The 20,416-nt window shown below is 32.9% G+C and overlaps 1 protein-coding gene and 1 pseudogene across 4 annotated transcripts; one reads left to right on the plus strand and one right to left on the minus strand.

Moving 5' to 3' along the window:
• The first annotated feature begins 3,843 nt into the window (after positions 1-3,843).
• Positions 3,844-10,907, plus strand: LOC145588454 (putative protein S-acyltransferase 23). 3 transcript variants are annotated; one of them, XR_014101596.1, is made up of 13 exons: positions 3,844-4,259; positions 4,555-4,695; positions 5,373-5,485; positions 6,337-6,416; positions 7,017-7,180; positions 7,626-7,764; positions 7,854-7,953; positions 8,210-8,267; positions 8,565-8,642; positions 8,739-8,837; positions 9,887-9,969; positions 10,044-10,211; positions 10,372-10,509. XR_014101596.1 is itself a non-coding variant. In XM_081645101.1 (13 exons), exons 1-13 carry the CDS (start codon positions 4,014-4,016, stop codon positions 10,558-10,560), a joined length of 1,635 nt encoding a protein of 544 aa, XP_081501227.1. In that variant the 5' UTR covers positions 3,844-4,013; the 3' UTR covers positions 10,561-10,907. The 3 variants fall into 3 exon arrangements, 1 of the variants encoding a protein (XP_081501227.1); XR_014101597.1 differs by having other exon boundaries at positions 10,063-10,211; XM_081645101.1 differs by having other exon boundaries at positions 9,887-9,965; positions 10,063-10,211; positions 10,372-10,907.
• Positions 10,908-11,777: 870 nt separating this feature from the next.
• On the minus strand, positions 11,778-14,267 carry LOC145588455 (L-galactose dehydrogenase-like; annotated as a pseudogene). The gene is made up of 5 exons (XR_014101598.1): positions 14,024-14,267; positions 13,296-13,524; positions 12,815-13,122; positions 12,569-12,697; positions 11,778-12,094 (listed from the first exon to the last, which is right to left on the minus strand). The product of XR_014101598.1 is annotated as an L-galactose dehydrogenase-like (transcript).
• Between the last annotated feature and the right edge of the window lie 6,149 nt (positions 14,268-20,416).

Here is a 20,416-nt window from a genome sequence, read left to right on the forward strand (position 1 = left end):
AAGAATAGCCTCTATGGTATACATTAACTCGATAGCGACTTGGTGATCGAGAGGAGTGTTTCGGTTATACCATGTACATGATATAAACTTCACTCATTGTTTCTACGGAGTAAGATATAGCATAGCGTAATAGTGTTAGGAAAAAAAAATGAAAAATTTGCATGCGGCATTGGTTATACAACAAAAATTAGTGGAGGTCATGTGATGATTCAAGTATAATGAGGCTCAAATGCTCAATGTACAATCCTTGATATTGGTGAACAATTACAATTAACTAACTTAAAAATATTTTACTATTAGGAGCTAAAAAATACGTAAAAGACTAAAAAAGTTATATCAAATGTCCGTAAGTATTAAAATATTTTCAAAATTATGAATTTTGTAGATGTCGACCAACTTAGTTAGCTATATCTTAGTGTGCTTATCAAAACTAAATATTGAAATTCATTATTGTACTTACAACTCTCTCAATACCAACAAAAATCCATGTTATTTCATACAGCCATACATATTTATTCGTAATAAGTCGTTAAATTTGACTTGTTTAAATACAATATTGTATTTCACTAAATATAAAATAGATATAAAGTTTTTTCTTGATTTGAAAATATCTCAAAATAACATTCTAATTTTATCCATTTATGTAACCATTGATGGAAATAATCTTGATGGATTTGTAATACACTATGCTAATTAATTTTTAAAATGTTTTGAATTAGTTAAGAAAATTGTAATTTTTGAATTTAAAATATAACGTAACTTAAAACTTGAAAAGGACATTTTCTTAACAGCAATATTATGAGCTTAACTCAGGTCAAAATTAAGTACTGGAATTAGATAGACTATAAGTAGATTTTTAGTACAAAAATACGAAGTACTTGCATAAATTTGTCAGCATTTGGAAAAGATTAAACTCAAAAACAAAACTCATCATTGTAGTATTAAGAAGTGGGGTCCAGAAAAGGTCAGGAAGTCAGGAGTATTATTCAAAAACGGTCAATAACATCATCAGAATTCACAGGCTTATGATGTGGAGTCAATATGATCTCATTTTTTTATGTACGGTAGACTGTTTTTTTTATTTTATTTTTGTAATTATCATTTATCAAATCTATGTTGTCGATCAACGCCTCTTGAATAATCATGATTGGGGAAAATTCATCTTTTCTTGGTCATTCCATTTCAAGGTTTTACTAGTCGACTAGAGCCACTGTACTTGTTGGGTCATCTAGCTAGAATCTAAGGGCCTGTTATGATATACAAAGCTGAGCTGAACTGAATTGAAGTGAGCTGAATTGTTTATAAGAGAAGGAAATTAAGAATTGAACTAAATTAAACTAAACTGAAATTAAGCTGAAGAGAGCAGGTCCTAACTATGCTGTTTTAGGTGGTACGTAAGCTCTCCCTCGTCCAGTGTTAATATTATGACCGGGTAATTGATTATTTAGTGCAAACGAGGGAAGAAAAGTTAAAAATTTATTGTGAGATGAACTTATATTATTGTTACATGATTTTAAGACATTGAGACAATTTAAGAAAACAAGTGTGAACAACAATGTTCGACAAATAAAATACCTTAAGTAACATCACACGGTGTTTCAAAAAGAAAAAAAATAACATCATACGGAATACAAATAATAGTTTTTACACCATAAAATTTTAGGTATTTGTCTCTAAAGCCTCGTCTGAAAAAAGTGCATTTTTTGTTGATACCATAATCTTCTTTCCAATTAAGGAGTAAGAGGGTAACAAAACTAAATACTCTATATCAGTTAATTATATTACTCGTATATCTTTATAAGCAAATATCACCAATTTGTTAGACACTTATACTATAGCAATTCAGCACGATTTGGCTAATAGCCTAATACACACCAAACACTAATTTGATAACCCTGACTGACTGAGTATCTCTTGATCGACTGAATAACCTCTGAATGACCAAGTAATCCCTAGCTGATCGAAAAAATGTGTGTTTTTTTTTTTTTCGGGTGAGGGAAATAAATAAAGTACTTTGTACTTGGTATTACTCAATAACTAAACTAAAGGACAAAGCAACGAGTCTTTTAAAATTTGCACGATATTAATAGGCAAGAACCTAGTGAATTTAGTCTTTTAAAATAAACAGTAATTATTAATTAATCACATCTATGTACTGTAATGCTTTTTGGTTTGAGGCTAATCTATTCCAACATAAACAATTGCCAAAAATAAAATCAATAAACAATTTAAAACATTAATTCTTGACAGTCGTAACGATGCTACTGACAGTATTTTTGTTCCTCACTGCTGTCTTCTAGGAATAATCAGTTTTTTTTTGAAAGAAAGAATTCTAGGAATAATCAGTTAAGCCTATTTGATCTCCCTTTTAACGGAGTATTATTCTAATAAAAGAAGCCCATTGTTCTCCGCCCAATATTTATACATATGAAAAGATGAATGGCCCATGGTTGCAAACTTGACCAAGTAGCCCAAGCCCAAACCATGTGTGTGTGTGTTTTTTTTTTTTTGGGTGGGAGGGGGGTGGGGATGATAGATGGATAGATTAATAACTAATCAATTAATCATATGTGATACTGAGGTGGAATCGAACACTCGCGATTTTTACTCCATTCACCATTGTTGCATAGAGGCGTATACGATACTGGAATACACGGCAAAGTAGGGGTATCATCGTGAAACTATACTCTGGCCAATAATTTTGTGTCTTCCCTCTCCCTTATCATTCGAAATGATACTTTACTTTAGGCATCTCAAATTCTCAATTAAAGGGTCTAATTGAGTTTTTCACTCAGTAAAATAATAAAAATAAAAAACTAATTAGATGTATTAAAAAATAAAATATACTCTCAACTTTCCAACTTCTAAGTGACTAAGTCTCTAAGTAATTACCTTACATCTCTCTGCACAAGATTTTATGCAAGTGAAAAAGTAGATTGAAAAAAGTGAATGGGCGAATATATGACTCATTTAAGAGATCAATTTCGTTTGTAAACAGAATAAGGTAAGTAAATTAGAACATCACATAATATGAATTATTCATTTGTAAAATGAAGTTGGAAATTTACTTTAAAGTACATGTTTAAGAGAAAGTTCATAAGTTAATATTACTAGCAATGTGACGCATACTATATAGTAAGGTATGATTAGTTTTTATACGGAGTACTTGCTCACATTATTTATGGTTGATTTATGAATAGATCTTAAAATGTAAAATAAAACCTTAACAATAATTGTTTTTTTAACACTCTTTTTGTTGTAAACTTGTAATGTACTTGTAAAAAGAATCAGAGAAGGTACACCTCCAAGTGATAACGGGAGAAATAAAAGAAAATACATGTATTCACATTAAAACAGGTTTGTAGTAACTATTTTAGATTAAGATCAACTCACAAGATGTAATATTTTGTACAATAAAGTCATTAATTTGTTAAATGTCCATTTGTAGATTTTCACACTCCTTTACGGTATAAAGCCAAAAATAAATGCAAACAAAATATATGATGCGAACAAATATAAGTTGAACCGAACAAAATTTTCATTGACTTGCCTTTCATATATCACCCCCATTCAACCATTCAATCTTGAATTAAAAACCAAGCTGCTTGGTGGAATTAGTAGAAAACTCATCTTGTGACTTTGAGGTTACAAATTCAACTCCTACTAACTACAAAATGCTTGGGAGTAAGGGCCTCCCCATATACTCTCAAGCGCTAACTTATGAAGTTGAGTTGGTCAAACCTATGAAATGTGCTGATGTAGACACTGCTTTTTTTTTTAATTAATCATCTTATTAATCTATGATCCATTACTTCACTAAACGTACAGGTACAGTATCACCAACTCCATCAGTTGGCTGCGCCATTTCTTTAATCCACCGACAATCCCCAATTTCGAATCTTCCAACTAATTTTAACCGAACCCCAATTCAAAACCCCAGAAAAATCCCAAATCCCTAATTTCCATTTTCCCGATGAAATCAACCCTAATTTCAATGTGATTCTAAAGTCGAAATGGTATCATCTTCATCAGAAATCGAAGTTGTTTCAGATTCAATCTCATCAAATCACATCAATCAACAACAAGTGATTGTTATCACTGATGTTTTTACTGCTTCAGTTCATGGCGATTTGATTAAACTTCGTAAATTCGTCGAAGAAGATGGCGCTTCTCTTTCTCTTCCCGACGCTAATGGTTACTACGCTTTGCAATGGGCTGCTCTTAACAATTTTCCCTATATCGTTCAGTATATTATTGAGGTATTTTTATTAAAGATTAAACCTGAAATTTTAAATTTGCCGCTCTTATTATGATGTTTATATTAGAACTTTGTTAAATTATACTTAAATTTCATTCATTATACCACTATATTGTGAATATTTGTGATTTTCTGTATTTTATATATGATATTCTCTTGATTTGTATCAGGGTAATATAATGAGGTTATTGAAATTGGGGGTTATAAATGGGAAATGAGCTTGTTTTATTGAATGTCTTTTGCAAATAGGGTGCTATTTGTTGAGCTTACTTCTGTTTTTTTTGATGTGATTAAAGCATGGTGGAGATGTAAATGCCACCGACCTCAGTCAACAGACAGCATTGCATTGGGCTGCTGTTAGAGGCTCTATTGTGGTCGCGGACCTGTTGTTGCAAAATGGGGCACGCGTTGAGGCTTCGGATGCTAATGGGTATAGGGTAATTGCTTTGCTGAATTGTTTTACATGTTAGTTCACCATTTGTTTGCGAGTAACATTTATATGAATGTCGATTTGTGTCAATCTTTTGGGTATAAGCTGAGCTGCTTCCAGAACTAGGCAGTTCTTCGTTACAAAACATCTAAATTTGCAAGGCTAGGTGCTTGCAGTTAGGGTGTTATGCATGTCATAGTATACTTTGCAGAATGTTGTTTGACTATTTCCATTTTCCGGCTTTAAGAGATTTCCTTGGTGTTTCCTTAGTGAAGCAGTGTCTATAAATTAGGACTCCTATTCCTATAAATATGAATAATATTTTCCCTTGTTTAAATTGAAATTGGTACTTTTTGAAAAAAAAGAAAAAAGAGAGGGGGTTTAAGTTGAAGGTGCTTACATGTTTCTAAGGAGAGTGTTTAGGCCTAATATCAGATGTTCGTGTTCTGCGGTTGAAAAATTATTCAAGCATAAACTTATGTAGTAACGAGTTGTTGTAGAATGGCATGTATTATTGATATTTCTTCTTGGCTCTCATACGTTTTTTCTTGATTGTGAGTGCTCCATATATTTCTTCATAGTCGTGGTGATTTCTGCAGTAAAACATCTTAAACGTAAAAAGCAGCTTTCCTATTTCTGGTGAAGCCTTAATTTTGAAGCTTTTGACAATTCTACATTTCACAGGCAGTTCATGTTGCTGCTCAATATGGACAAACAGCCTTCTTGAATCACATTATTGCAAAATATAATGCTGATTTTGATGCACCAGATAATGATGGAAGGAGCCCACTGCATTGGTGAGTTTGAGCCTTGAGGCATATATGTGGGAGTTTACTTGGCATGATTGATACAATATAACAATGTATAGTGGCTTTCCATATTATTTCTTCTTTATTTACTCTATAAAGCATCATCAGCAGTGTATATTATGATCGAATCCTCTGCAAACCTGCAATTATTTGACATATAAGGTGTGGTTTGGCTAAGGGCTGATGGCGTCACTGGTCTTTGTTCAGAATATGAACATAATCCTAGCTCTTGTATTGTCCTCCTGTGATTATTGTTCAACTTCCTGTATAGTTAGACAACAAAGCTACAACCTTGTGATTCTTGCTGAATTGGAGTTGGCAATAGTAAGATGTGCTTTTGCATAGGCACAGACGACCCAAGAAAAAGGGGAGGGAGAGAGAGTGTGGGGGAGTTTTATTAGACCTAGATACACCTTAAGTTTTCTTTCTTGATTTTGTCATATAGGAAGATCTGCGCATCAGTTGCCCCCCTGGTTTTTTTTTGGGTTAGATTAAATAATGCATGGTTCATTAGCTTGAAGGCTTCCTAAGGTGTCCTTTTGCAAAATTCTATTTCACTTAAGCTGTTGTCTGCTGAGCCAAGTGGGATCTGTGGCTTATATCTATTGCCAAGCTTTAGTTTAACTCTCGGCAAGCCTAATTATATCCTTAATCTTATTTTGCCACATTAAGGGAGCTTGACTTGGCATTTGATTTGAGCTCGCTTGCTCTAGATTTTTCTTTGTTGCCATGATCTAATATTTGTTTATGATTGTAAAAAAATTATTGTCCCCTTTGATGAATAAAAAAAAAGTGTTTTAACAGTCTTTTAACCAGGGCTGATAACTTCCTTTGACCAGGGCTGCTTACAAGGGATTTGCAGATACAATCAGATTACTTCTGTTCAGAGATGCCAACCAAGGGAGGCAAGATAAAGAAGGTATGTCAATCATAACCTTTTCAGTTGTTATTTCATTTCTTGGTTTAAGGTCGCTCACTGATGCTACACATTAGACTAATCTTACTATCGGGAGTATTAGCAATATCGGATTCCTAGTGGTATGTTTGTGCATTATGTGATTTAATTACTAACCTACTTCTAGAAAAAGAAACATGTGCCAGTTAACATATATCATATAGGTTAATACATATGTGAATGTGTAACTACGCATACACCAACACACGTATATCACCGTAAAGTACTTTATAACTCTAACAAAGCACATTCACAGGGATAGTGGTAGACTGGTAGTTACACAGGGATAGTGGTACAATAATAGATTCACACGTATGTGATAGTGGTAGTTCGTATGTAGCATTGTTGTAGACGCAGTGGTACACTTTATAAGAAAAAGTGTGTAGTTTGAGAGACATTTTATTTCCAAAAGTGCTTCATCCTCTCCATTTCTTTCCTGCTCCCCAACATGTTAATAAGCTTTTATGTTTATGGTGATATTGATCTTATTCGCATCTTCGCCTGCTTTTATGCGTTATCGTGGACTTAGATTGTCTAATTTGATGACTTTCTTTGTGTTGTTAGGTTGCACTCCTTTGCATTGGGCTGTTTTAAGGGGACATGTTGAGGCATGCAGCATACTCGTGCATGCTGGCACAAAAGAAGAATTGTTGGTGAAAGATAAAGCTGGATTTACCCCTATCGAGCTAGCATATGATAAAGGTCATCGGCATGTCGCCCTTTTGCTTGTACGTGATAACAGCAATATAAATGAGACTGTGGCCCTTTTTTTTTTAGAGCTTAATCAGTTTTCATGATTGTTTTTCTCTGCTCTCTTTCTTTTTATCCTCTGTAATAGTTTTCTAGCAAATAATTTATGTTCTAAATTTCTAGTTCATGTGGGCATAGCATTTATCAAAATTCAAACCATACTGAGAGGGCTAAGAATGTCGTGTTTTTTATTTTCCCATCTCCTGACAACAAAATCTAACAAATGATGACTCCCATCATAGCATCTCCTCCCCTTTTTTTTTTTTTTCTTGTTTATATCTTGTGTTTGGGGGAAAGGGAATGGTGAATACAATTGCGTCATGCTTTGAGAAACTCTCCACTTGGGAAAAGATGACTTCAGTTTTGTAGAATATAAAGATTACTGTTTTGTTGATTTGGTGACATTTATGTTGTTCGTTTCAGTCTAAACTTCAGTGGGCTCATAATAAGAGTCTAAAAAGCACATTTTTTACTTGGAAGATTGTTGGAGCTGGCTATGCTCCGTTCTTGTTTTGCACCATCTTCTGTTGCATGATCCTTTTCATTAATTCAGTTCTCTTAGGTGAGTGAGATCCATTTTTCCCACTTGCATCGGTTGAGTTTAAGATGATCTATTGCTTATCATAACTGATTTATCATAACTCAATCTAGCTCCAAGTCTTGCAAAGGTTACTGCTGCTGTTGCACTCTGGGGATGGACCGCTGTAACTCTATGTATTATTGCATTGATAATGTTTTATCGTTGTAGCAGGTATCTTCTTGATCCATAGTTTTATTCTACTAGTATTTTATCATTGATATTAGGAAATGGAGTGAACATAGTTAAAATGAGAATCATTGTCTTACATATGGAACCCCACTCTCACTCTCTGGGCTTTTTGCTGTACATACAGGGATAGATTTGATATGTGGTTACAATATCTGTTTTATAAGTCAGATATAGTACATTTTCATGTTGGCTTTCTTGTTATGTTCAATTCGTTAATTGTATATCTGATATATTGCAGTAAAGATCCAGGATACGTCAAAAGATCTGATAATTCTGGTGATCTTAGTAAAGCACAGGTACAATAGTTGTTTGTCATGCAATTATTATACGAAGTATAATCATTTTTCTGTAAAATTTATAGATATTTTGATTCAAAAGACTCCCTTTAATTTTTTAAACTACCCACTTTATGTTTTATCCCCTGTACACCACAATATTTACACCTTCCACTCACTCTGAGAGGGTTGAACAAAGCAGTCAGGGGGTATGAGGGTTAAATTCCTTGAAAAAAATCTGAAATAGTTGTTTGAATATGAACATGGAGGGAGCATGAAGACTGAATTTATTTTTCCTTTTTTTCTGGGAATGTTCAGGATCCTTTATTGAATCTTGATCTGATAGACTCCTCTGTTTGGACCGGAAATTGGTCTCAGCTTTGTCCAACATGCAAGGTAAATTTCATTGGAGTTTGCTTCTTTAGGTTTTGATTTGTTTGCTAACTTGTTAAGTTGCTATTGATATGTTTAGCATCTCATTTAATTTAACAGATTATTAGACCACCCCGTTCAAAGCACTGCCCTATATGTAAACACTGTATTGAACAATTTGATCATCATTGCCCTTGGATTTCCAATTGCGTGGGGAAGGTAAGTACAGTCGTACAGATGCTGGCTTCTCTTATTTTAATTTGATCATTTGTGAGTCAATTGACCTGACCGCCTTTGTTTAGGTCTCCATTATCACGTGCTCTTATAAAAAAAAAAAAAACTATTACCAATTGTGGGTATGACAACATTAATGTTATGTTTATTATCTTTTAATGATTGGGTTCAAAAATCATTGAACAATTACTGTTAGGCTAATTTTAATCCCTGGATGTTGCAGAATAGTGCAAATTTTCCATTTTTAACTTATGTAGTGGACCAATCTATGCTCTCCAAATTAAGCTTATTAGATCTGAGATGGAAAAGTTGCCATGGGATGTCATGCCATAGGTGTTATTTTTGATGCATTAATGGTGGGTGGATTGGTGGAATATATCTATTCAAGATTTGGAATAAGTCAGAAGATAACTTAAGCTTAATGTCATGATTCATAATTGATTAAATGAGTGAACACATGGGCAAGAGAGAAAGGGTAACAATTTAGTTCATGCTGGAGAATCCTGATATTAGCTGAAAGGTGTTCCTCACTACTGTCATTTCGCCTCTGAGAGTATATCTTATTGTTGTTTATGATAGAAGTTTTATCATACTCCAATGTGCTGGTTTATTTTTACACCACTTTAAGACTTAAAATAATATGGTTTACTTGCGGGTTGGCTCAGTGTAATTCATGCTTGCTACGGCATAAAAAATTATGTGTGCAAATTCACTGCAAATTTGCAATAAACGAATAGATAGTTGTTGATAAAGTGCTAAATTTTCTTTTTTTATACTATAAATTGGTGTTATTGGAATACATGGCTTAGTCTGATTGTGGGGAACTTGGATAGAAAATTAATAGTATTGTTTCCAAAGGGAGGATGATGCTTACATGCTTTAGTCATCATTTCAAGTACTAGTACTTTTTTTTTAAGGTTTTGGCTATCAGTGCTTAAAAATATATAACAAGTGCATATGTATGACAGAACTAGGATTCTTTTTTTTGCTTAATCTTCCGCATTTTGATTCTCTATGGTCTGTCTGTGTTGCAGAGGAACAAATGGGATTTCTTTGTTTTTCTGTGTCTTGGAACAGCAACATCGTCTATTAGCGGAGTGATAGCTGTTTTAAGTATGTGAGTTTCAGTTACAATGAGCTTTGAACTTCTGCTGTACTACATTATGATGCTACATCATTCTTGGATCACAGATGTATATTTATGTTACAGGAATTTGGACTGCTGTACCCGCAATTCCAACTAGTGAAACATGGACGCACTATGTGATAACTCATTATTACGGAGTTACGGTCTTCTTGGTGATAAATTTCTTAATATTCGTCTCTGCAACAACTCTGGCCGTTGCACAAACAAGCCAGGTATGGTGATGCAGAAGTCTTACTTCTTGAAGCAGTCATAGCTGCTTAAGCAATTTGTAATGTTAAGAAAAAGAAAAAAAAATCTGTCGATTGCAAAAATGTTGATCCAATTAGTAATCTTTCCTCAATATATCACAAACATCTTTCCTTCTTAATGCAGATAGCTCGGAATATCACTACAAACGAATTGGCAAATGCCTCTCGCTACTCATATCTTCGCGGTCCGGATGGCAAGTTCCGTAATCCTTACAACCACGGATGCAAAAAGAACTGTGGTGATTTTCTTATCCAGGGCTACACAGACGATAATGAGGTCCCGTGGCTTCCCTTACATGCAGTTGCCCGGTAAAACAATTCACTGTATCATAGAAAGAGCTCTTGCTGGTTCACCAAGCACTCACCATTCATGCGTGCGCAACATACTTCTATACACTTGCAAGATGTCGCCGCATATTCAAATCCTGTAAACTTTTTCATGATTCATTCAATTGCTTTTTTTTTTTTATTTTTTTTTTAACAATTGATCCAGTGTACAGTTGATATTTATTTTCATGTCATAAAAGGGAAGAGAATATGAGATGCCATGAAATTTGATTCTGCTACTTTTTTTTTCCCTTTTAGTTTTGTGGGGGAGAAGATTGTAACCTGTAAACTGTAAAGCAAGGAAAAAGAAAGAGATTTTTGACGTTTTTGCAATGATGCTGGTTGACTATGTTTACATAATTCGAGCTGTAATTCATTTGATGTTACTTTTTTTTTTTTCTTTTCTCAATTGTCAGACCAAGAGGATATATTCTTGATGTAAAAGTTTACAGCATGCTTTACCAACAGGAAAGTGTTAAGTGTACATATATTCCAGCTCAAATAGAGAGGTAGATTCAGACCTCTTATTATCGTTCCATAATGCCAAGAAACTTTTCGACAACCTTAACGACATAAAGATTAAAGAAAGGTTTAGCCAGTAGAAAGTGTGCGATGGAGTCTATACGCGCTTTTTAAAACCTTAGAAGATATCGTTTAATTAAACAGGAAAATAAAATACCTACCTTACCCCTCTTGAATGTTTTTGTGAATGAATGAAAACATTATGCTCACAGTATACCAGTGATGATATCATGCAAAATTCAAACCCTAATCACCAAGTTTAAGGTTTGTGTCTTCGGCTTCAAGGACAATAATCACGAAAGCAGATTGTCCTTTGACAAAAAAAAGGGACAAAAGCGAGTTTGGATCTTGAACTCCTTACAGCCTTTCATGGTGGGCAGGGTCCAAGCTTTATATTATGTATGATAATGGATCTAATATGGTCCCAAAGACCTGTGAGACTCTTTTGGCATCTAGGTGAAATTCAAATCATATACCAGGTGATAATTTCGGACAATTCAAACTTGGGTTGGGTAATTCTGTATTTCTAATCGAATATGAGTTTGTTTTTCCAGGTTTATCATGAAACTTTCAAATTGTGGTAATTGACTAATTATTGTCAAAATTTAGTGGAAGATCAAAACTGTTGCATATAGAAGCTAAAGTAAAGTAAAAGTTTATTGCTCCTGTAAAGGTCATAAATAACCTCTTGGAATTGTTGGGGTTTTACTACACCAAAAAAATTTCATACATTTTTCTGAGTCCAAACATGAACTTTTACATGAAACAATTTCTCCAAAGATTTACACAATGCCTTCATTATTTGGTGGCGATAAAAATGAAATTTCACAAGAAAACACATCTACTGCCTTATAAGTGCAAACAATCTCAAGTTTGTTGTATACCACTGGGCCAAGTTTGATTCTTTATAGGCTTCAGGATGTCTCTATTTCTGCAAAAGTTTTCTCATCCTTTCCTTCAGCTTCGAGTTCTAAAGCGGCAGCAACATTTTCCTCTACCTGAAATGTCAACCAAGAAAACAAGATTACAGTCCACCGGCATTTTCATGTAATGTTAAGAATCCAAGAGTATGTCATTCAGTGAGATATTTTTCAAAACTGACTAAAAAACATAGTGTATGTATATTTCAGGACAGCTAACAGAGGATAATATGAAATTCTGAGGATATAGTGTTTTTGCAACAGACTCCATACTCAAGCTACTCAAAAAGCGACTACTGTTGTTATATGGCATTCTTCTCTGAGACTACCTTGGAAAATTACTTGAAACATCCATCTCCTAGATGATAGTTGATGAATAAACTTGTTCTGTATTTTGATATACTTCATAAGGTTGGTGACTATGCAAGACAACCGTTTTCTAAAGAACTTCGCAACCTATAGTCTTGATTCGAGCAGTTCGGGAACAATAAGAAACAATAAGCTTCTCTACTTGAATATAGATAGGGTGAAAAGGCAAATAGGAACACTGACCTGCCTAACAGAGTTCATGCCAACAAGGGTAGTAGAAATGTCTTTGTTTGACAAGCTGTACTGCAAAGCTAACTTTGAGATATTCTTTCCATTCTTCTTACAATATTCAGCAGCAGCTTTACATGCAGCCTACAAACAATAAATCACAAAGAAAATAGGAATGATGGAAATATTTGAATGAAAACGGTGAGTCCAAGAAATATTGTAAGGGCATAATATCTTGTCTCACTGATGAAATAGATTTACTTTAATCTCAGTTGAAGCTGGATGCCACTCTGGAGGACCATTTTCGGTATGAAGCCCCATTGAAAGTGGAGAAGCATTGATCACACCAACACCTTTGCTCTTCAAATACGGTACTACGGTAGCAATTCTTCTAAGGTCGAGTCATTTACACAATAGTGGCAATATGACAGAACAACATCAATTGTCCCTGGTGGAACTCGGTCAAGAACATACGTATATACTTCCAATGGAAGTCCAGTTATACCAATGAACCTAGTCTTCCCAGATTCTTTAATTTTCTGAAGGGCAGGAATCGTCTCATTGACAATCTGCATAACAAAAAACAAATGACCACAAATGAACAAGTGAATGCAGATAGCACTCGTAAACCAGGTAGACAGATGAAAGTGATAGATATAGTTATGATAATATTTGTCACAGATTAGGATAGATTTTATCATAACTATAATATTTATCAGAAAGAGTGACCCTGAATTCGAACCTGATCAAGAGAACCGAATTCAATATCATGACATTGTAATATATCAACATAATCAAGCTGCAACCTCTCTAAGCTTTCATCAATGCTCTTAGTTACTCTTTCAGCACTAAAATCAAAGCCGTCAGCATAACGACCGCACTTAGTTGCAACAACGTACTGATCTCTAGGTGCACCAAGTGCTTTCAAACACTTACCAAGCACCTTCTCCGACAATGTGGCACCATAGTACCTAAACATAATTAGGTGAGATCAATTGACAAATCCCAAAAAAAAGGATTCATCTGTATACTATATATGATATCGACTTCGAAAAATGGGCCTGGCCGTAATGAGGCACATTGTTATCAGTTAGGTTCCATCCTAAAACCAATCAGACGTGTCATAGGTTAGCAATAATAACTCCACGTCTCCAATATAGGACAACTCAATGTGCATTAGATAAGTCAATAAAGTTATTGTATAGAATAGATACCTAAACTATCAATTGGATTACAATAAATCAAATACTGATTAATTCTTTCAAAATCATTTGAACCCATGATTAAAATTTTAATTTTTTTGAGACAAATATAAAGGATTATGAAAAAAATTGATGCCCCAAATAAATATCACCAATTAAAATCCCAACAATTCCAAATAAATAAGCTTGAAGATAGCAATATAAAATTGGGGAGAAAAACAAAAAGGGTCATCAAAAAGAAATGAAATTAATAGGAAGATGAACTTACGGAGAAGTGTCAAAGAAATTGATACCCAAGTTAAAAGCTTGAATAACAGTAGCAATGGATTCTTCTTCAGAAACATCACCAAAGACTTTGCCAAGAGGAGAAGCGCCGAAACCCACACAACTGAGATTGAGGCCAGTTTTCCCCAATTCTCGACGCTCTAATTTTTGGTGGGTATTCATTGCTATAATATGGATTTTTGGAATGGATGTTATTTTTGGATGATGAAAGATAGGTGAGATGGAAATTGTAACTCAACTGCTATTTGTCGCTCCCATTTTACCAGGTAACGCTCCCTTTTTTTCTTGAAATTACCACTATGCCCTTTATGCAATATGGGTTATAAAAATGAACTTGTTCCCCATTTGGACACCATACATGAAACGGTACCCTTACTTCACGACATTGTTGTCCCGAGCTTCCCAAAATCGGTCCCCACGACCTTGCAACCAAATCGGTCCCCACGACCACCTAAAATTTCTATTTTCAAAAATCGTTAAATTTTCCGACGGGTCTTGGGTCATGGACGGCGAGTGGAACATACGTACGCCGGAGAATGCGTCGGATCATTCTGTAAGTATTTTTTTTTTTTTATTTTCGGTAAGTAGGACATCCGCCTAAAATTTCCGGATGTACCATGGAACATCCGGAAATTTCAAGCGGAAGTTGGGATCCGCCTAAAAAATCCGGATGTTCCATGGTACATCCGGAAATTTCAGGCGGATGTACCTAGGCACATCCGGAAATTTTAGGCGGATGTACCTAGGGACATCCGGAAATTTTAGGCGGATGTCCCAATTTTTTTTTTTTTTTTTTTTTTTTTTTTTTTTTTTTTTTAATTGTTAAGTACGTTTATCAACATATGTCTTGTGATTATTGTTGTGATTTAGTATTTGATAATTAATGTAATTTTGTTGTATTAATATGATTATTAGTAATATGTTTAATTATTATTAATATTATTATTATTATTATTATTATTAATATGTTGATATTATTGTTGTGAGAAATGTTGGTTGGGAAGGAAAAACCGTATTTATATATTAGGGGTAAAATTGGAATTTCAAGAAAAAAGGGGAGCGTTACCCGGTAAAATGGGAGCGACAAATAACAACCCCCAATTGTAAGCATGCCAAAAGTGAAACTCTCGGGTCGCCGGACTAGTTTTTACATGCGCGTTGCGTGTGTCATGACTTATGAGCTGCTGAGATTCTATTCTTTTGAGCTCTTGGATAAACAGAAAAGATTTCAACAGAGCAGCTCAAAAGAACAGAGCCTTATCTAATACATGAAGCATATTCTTAATTATAGTACTCCTATTACTCCGTAAGTATTAATTATGTTATACATTTGGGTGTGTAATTAATATCTATAGACTATAGCTACACCCAAATGTCAAATTAGCAATTCATTTCAAACAAATATTAGGTAACTGAAAAATAGAATCGAAAGATCAAATGTCAAATTAGCAATGCAAATCATTCTTTTGCAGTATAATTGGTATATATCTATCTTTTCTTTGCAAATTTATGTGTTGGTGAATGATATAGTAATGTACACCACAACAATATAAGTGCCGTTAAAGTTGGTAAATAATATAGTAATGTACACCCCAACAACATAAGCGCCGTTAAAGTTGTGCACTTGTTCATAACCAAAGTGCATTGAAACTAGCTAGACCAAAACACTAAAATTGTCATTTTTGGTGGAAGGAAGATCGAATTGGAATTATTTCGGTTGGGTTTTAGACCGGATTGGACCGGTTAACTCAATGTGCAGTGACTACAGTCAATTATATGCAATTCTGCATTATTAATTTTTGGTAGAAACATGAATGTCCATTCTAGTGGTTGTACATAGTCCACTACATATTGGGCCAAGTAGCTGCTTCAATTGCAAAGAGGTTTCATGGGATGGCAAAGCTCAGTAGGCCAACCCAACACACTTCGAACTTTGCGGTCCAAACTCTTTTTCCTTTCAATTTGAGACTAGATTTAAGCAGTGGGTTGCAAACATAAGTTACAACGATGAAGCTGATGTATCGAAGACAACTTACACAAGGTATCGATATTAAAGTCATGAGATATTAAAACCATACTAGATTGGGTCGTCTCGGATAGTTTGAGGGTTTTGTAAGATTTTTTTAAAACTTGGATTATCCTTATAATTGAAATAAAAATGTAATGTGATTTAAGGTTCTGTTCTCTTCGGCTTATTTTCATTTCAGTTCAATTCAGTTCCAATAAGTTCAGTTCAGTTTAGCTCCAATAAGTTTAGTTCAGTTCAGTTCAGTTCTTAATTTCCTTCTCTCATAAAATATTCAGTTTCAATTTAGTTCAGCTCCAATAAGTTCAGTTCAGTTCAGTAAATCAGAACAGGCCCTTATATACAAAGCAAAAAAAACATGCATAGCACTATTAAGCGTTAATATAATTAAAGATTGTTTCCTTGATTATGAGAGGTACATGCATGTGATAATGCTAATTTTGTATGTTAAGTTTTATTAAAGGTTACACTAAGCACATTTTCATGTATGAGAGACCAAGTCACCAACTTACCAAAGACGTAGATGAGTTTTGATTTTTGATCTTGAATACCACTCTCTATACTTTACCAAGGTATTTGTTAAGTTGTTATCCACATTTTAATGTATTTTTGGGCTACCCATAATTCATAAATTTGTAAACCACAACATTTATACCAATTAATTACGGAGTAAATTTATAAACACACTAAATTATAAACTTATATCAAATCATATGATCTTAGGGAAGAAAATCAAGCCATATCAATCAATGGAGTTAAACTAAACATAGCCCTACTAGGCTACTAAAGGCGAGGCATCTAATTGTTAAATTTGAGAGTTTATGGAGGAAGAAAAGAGAAGAGAGCGAAGGCAGCCATTGAAGTAGAGCTCGAGTTTGGAGGAAGAGAGAAAATGAGAGTATTTTTCTGTAGAATGAACTGTTAGTATACAAGGTACCATTATATAAGGACGATAAGGTAAGATTTATGCTACTAGTGCATACTATTAGTACACTAGCTAAGGAAATTGACTAACAAACTACTTAATAATCCAATGTGTAATCTCCAACAGAAATTAACACAGTTAAAAATATTACAAGCATTTATAACAACAATTAGCATGCATGTTTGTTTTTTATATTTTTTTTCGTGTTCTTTTAATTTGTTTTAAATAATATATATATATATATATATATATATATATATATATATATATATATTATTTAAAATTTAGTATGCTAGATTACAAATATAATTTAATTTGCATTGTCATGCCATCAAGATTATGTTCTAAGCACTTTGGTAGACCTATCTATATTAGGGTTTTGATTCTCAAAACTTTCATAATATCATGACAATGACAATGTATATTATTTGTCACATTTATTATTTATTTATTCCATCTAATCCTATTACAAGCAAGTTGCAAATATATATACATTTTTCATTAATTTTTTTATATTTTTAATACTCTATGTAAATGAAATTATGGGGACCAATAAAGTCTCTCAATAAAATAATGTTTGGATATTCTAATTAAAATGTGCCTATATATAATTAGTACGTGGCTGTGTAAATTGATTGATGAACAGGTGATAACGTGAGGGAAATATCCACTTTGGGATGTATGTCGTCATCTTATAGCGTGAGTTTGACTGTTTGAGATAACACTATCTCACAAAATCAGATGTAAATTAATTTTCAATAAACAACAAATCTAATATATATATATATATATAAGGGGGAGTTTTTTCCCAAGTTTTTAGAGAGCCGTGTAAAAATTAATTTTTTCAGCGCGTCATGTAGGATAATACATTTTAATGGTAGCCAATTAAATACGAGATTATTAATTTCTTTTAGAATTAAATAATTTAAATGACACTTAAGCGAAATTGGCAAATGAGATTTCCCAGTTTAAATTAATTAAATATAAAATATTATCTTTTGATATCAGGAATTTTATCTAAATATGTAACAAATTTTAGCACATAAATATATATATATAAAAAATTATTTTAAATAATTTAAACAAACCATGCATCGTACGGGCTTCATCTAGTTAAAAATTAATACTAAGTACTCCGTAATACAATACATTTATAGAGGCAAGTTATCACAAACAAAGTGTCGATTACTAAATAGCATGGTAATAGAGCAGCAGACTATATTGCTTCTTTGGGCCATTTTATGCAAGTTCATCAAGATATCGATCCATTCATAGATAGTAAATTTTCTTTTTTTGTTTTTTCTTATAAGTTAGGGTATAATATTGAGAGAAGATTATCCTAATTTCTTGTTTATCTTTCCATTAAAAAAAAATGTTGTAAAAGGTTTAGGATTACGATTACTTTTTGAGAGGAAAGGGATAAGCACCTTTTAATTTTTTGGCTATAATTTCCAAAAAAAGACATGCATCAAATCAACAAATATTATTCCATTCATTCCATATTATTTCAATTAGAGAGTACGTGTATATATTTATTAAGTAGTAATTAACATACATAGATAAACTTGCTTAATTTCAAATTAGTTTAGATGATTTCATATTAATTCTAATAAGTTTAATTTGCTCTGATCTATTATGCCGAATGTTGCATTACTTTAAATCTTTTCTTCTTCTTCCTATTCTTATTCTCCTAAAAATTAATGATAAAAAAAATAATAATAATAATGAAGACGCTAAATACTGATCGAATAATAATTGATAAACGTGAAATATCGACCGGATATACTTGCTAGCTACGAGTAGATTAGTAATCGTTGTTTGATTGTTGTATACTTAATTGTATGTAGAGTTCATTATTGCATGTAAAAGTTTTTGGTTGACTTGATCCTTTAACATGTTATCAATTTTGCCAGCGTGACACAAAGGTGATGGGTTCAAATCTCATCCACCCCGACCCTCCTTTTAAAGTGGAATATTATTAATCGCTGGGTATGGTGGAACCCATACCACATCCATACTTCAAGGCCGAGCCTCAACCATCAGTTTAAACTTTTGGTTGAGGTTTTTTTTTTTTTTTTTTTTTTTTTTTAACCTTTGGTTGAGTTGATACTTTAACAATTATTGCATATAAATAAAAAGTAAAAAAATAAAATAAAATAGTCAAGCAAATAGAAAGGAATGGCAACTCCTAATGTAAAGGAAATGGAACCAATGATACGTTTTGCATGAAGAAACTTCAACATCCGAATTCACACACGAGAGTCCAGATATTTCAATTCTGTTTGACCATTTCTCCACCAAATATGACTGACTTTTATTTTTATCAACCTTACTACGAGTATTATATAGCATATATATAACAGGATCGGATTATTATACTATATGATATACAAGTATTTTCTGGCAATATTTTGTGTGTATGCCGGCCAATTTATGGTAGATTTCGGCTAGCTGGATTTTAAATTCTAATTATTTCGTAGCTTCTAGAAAATTATATTAACAATTCACTTTCTTACTTTCAGACTATTTTTCTTCTGTTTTAACTTTTTTTAATTAGATCATGTTCTCATAATCTCATGTACGTGAATTAAAGTACGGGTTATATTCAAGAAAAAGGTGAACTTTATTTTCTTCCTCTTCCAAAAGTTTAGGATTGGAACAATAAAGGTGGTAAATAGAGGTTTTCCTACTTTGATTTGACAATTTGATAAACAGTTGAAAAATATTAAAAAGGGAGATTATAATAAAATTATTTCTTTTTTTAATTAAGATGTTTCTTCTAGTCAAAGAATGCATAATTTGTTGTCACTACCATACCTTATCATATTTTGATTCTAAGTATCAAAACAAGTGCAAATTTATAGATTTGGGAAGATCATGAAAATGAAATCATTTTGTGTACTTGCATGTGTTTATTTATTTTAAGGAAAAAAATTGTCTTAAGAAAAAAAATTCACATTTGTTAGTTGTTGAATATGAAATAAATTTGAGTACGTACTATAAGAAGCTAAGACATGTTTGTCATGAATTATTCTCACCTTAATAATGCATATTGTGGGGAAAAATAATTTCGAGGTAACGTACACTTATCCATTGCATGGCCCTTTAATCTTTACAAAATCCTAAGTTCCATATATATTGGATAGTTGATATTTTAACTCACTATTTACATGGAATGTATGTTATTCTTCAATTTTAACTCTTCAAGGATTGATTATATTTTTGGTTGGCCAATATAATAATTGATGAATTTTCGACTTGCGTGTTACAAAATTATATAAACTAACACTACAAAAATAAAAGCTTTTTAGCAACTAAGTTTTGCAACAGATTTTTAAAACGTTGCTAAATAGCAACAAATATAATTTCTTTCATTGCCTAATTAAAAGTGACATTTTATGCTTTAGTTTTTTAATAATTAATGG

This window comes from Chenopodium album, chromosome 17 (genome assembly GCF_948465745.1).
Source record: "Chenopodium album chromosome 17, dcCheAlbu1.1, whole genome shotgun sequence".
Lineage (NCBI taxonomy): Eukaryota > Viridiplantae > Streptophyta > Magnoliopsida > Caryophyllales > Amaranthaceae > Chenopodium > Chenopodium album.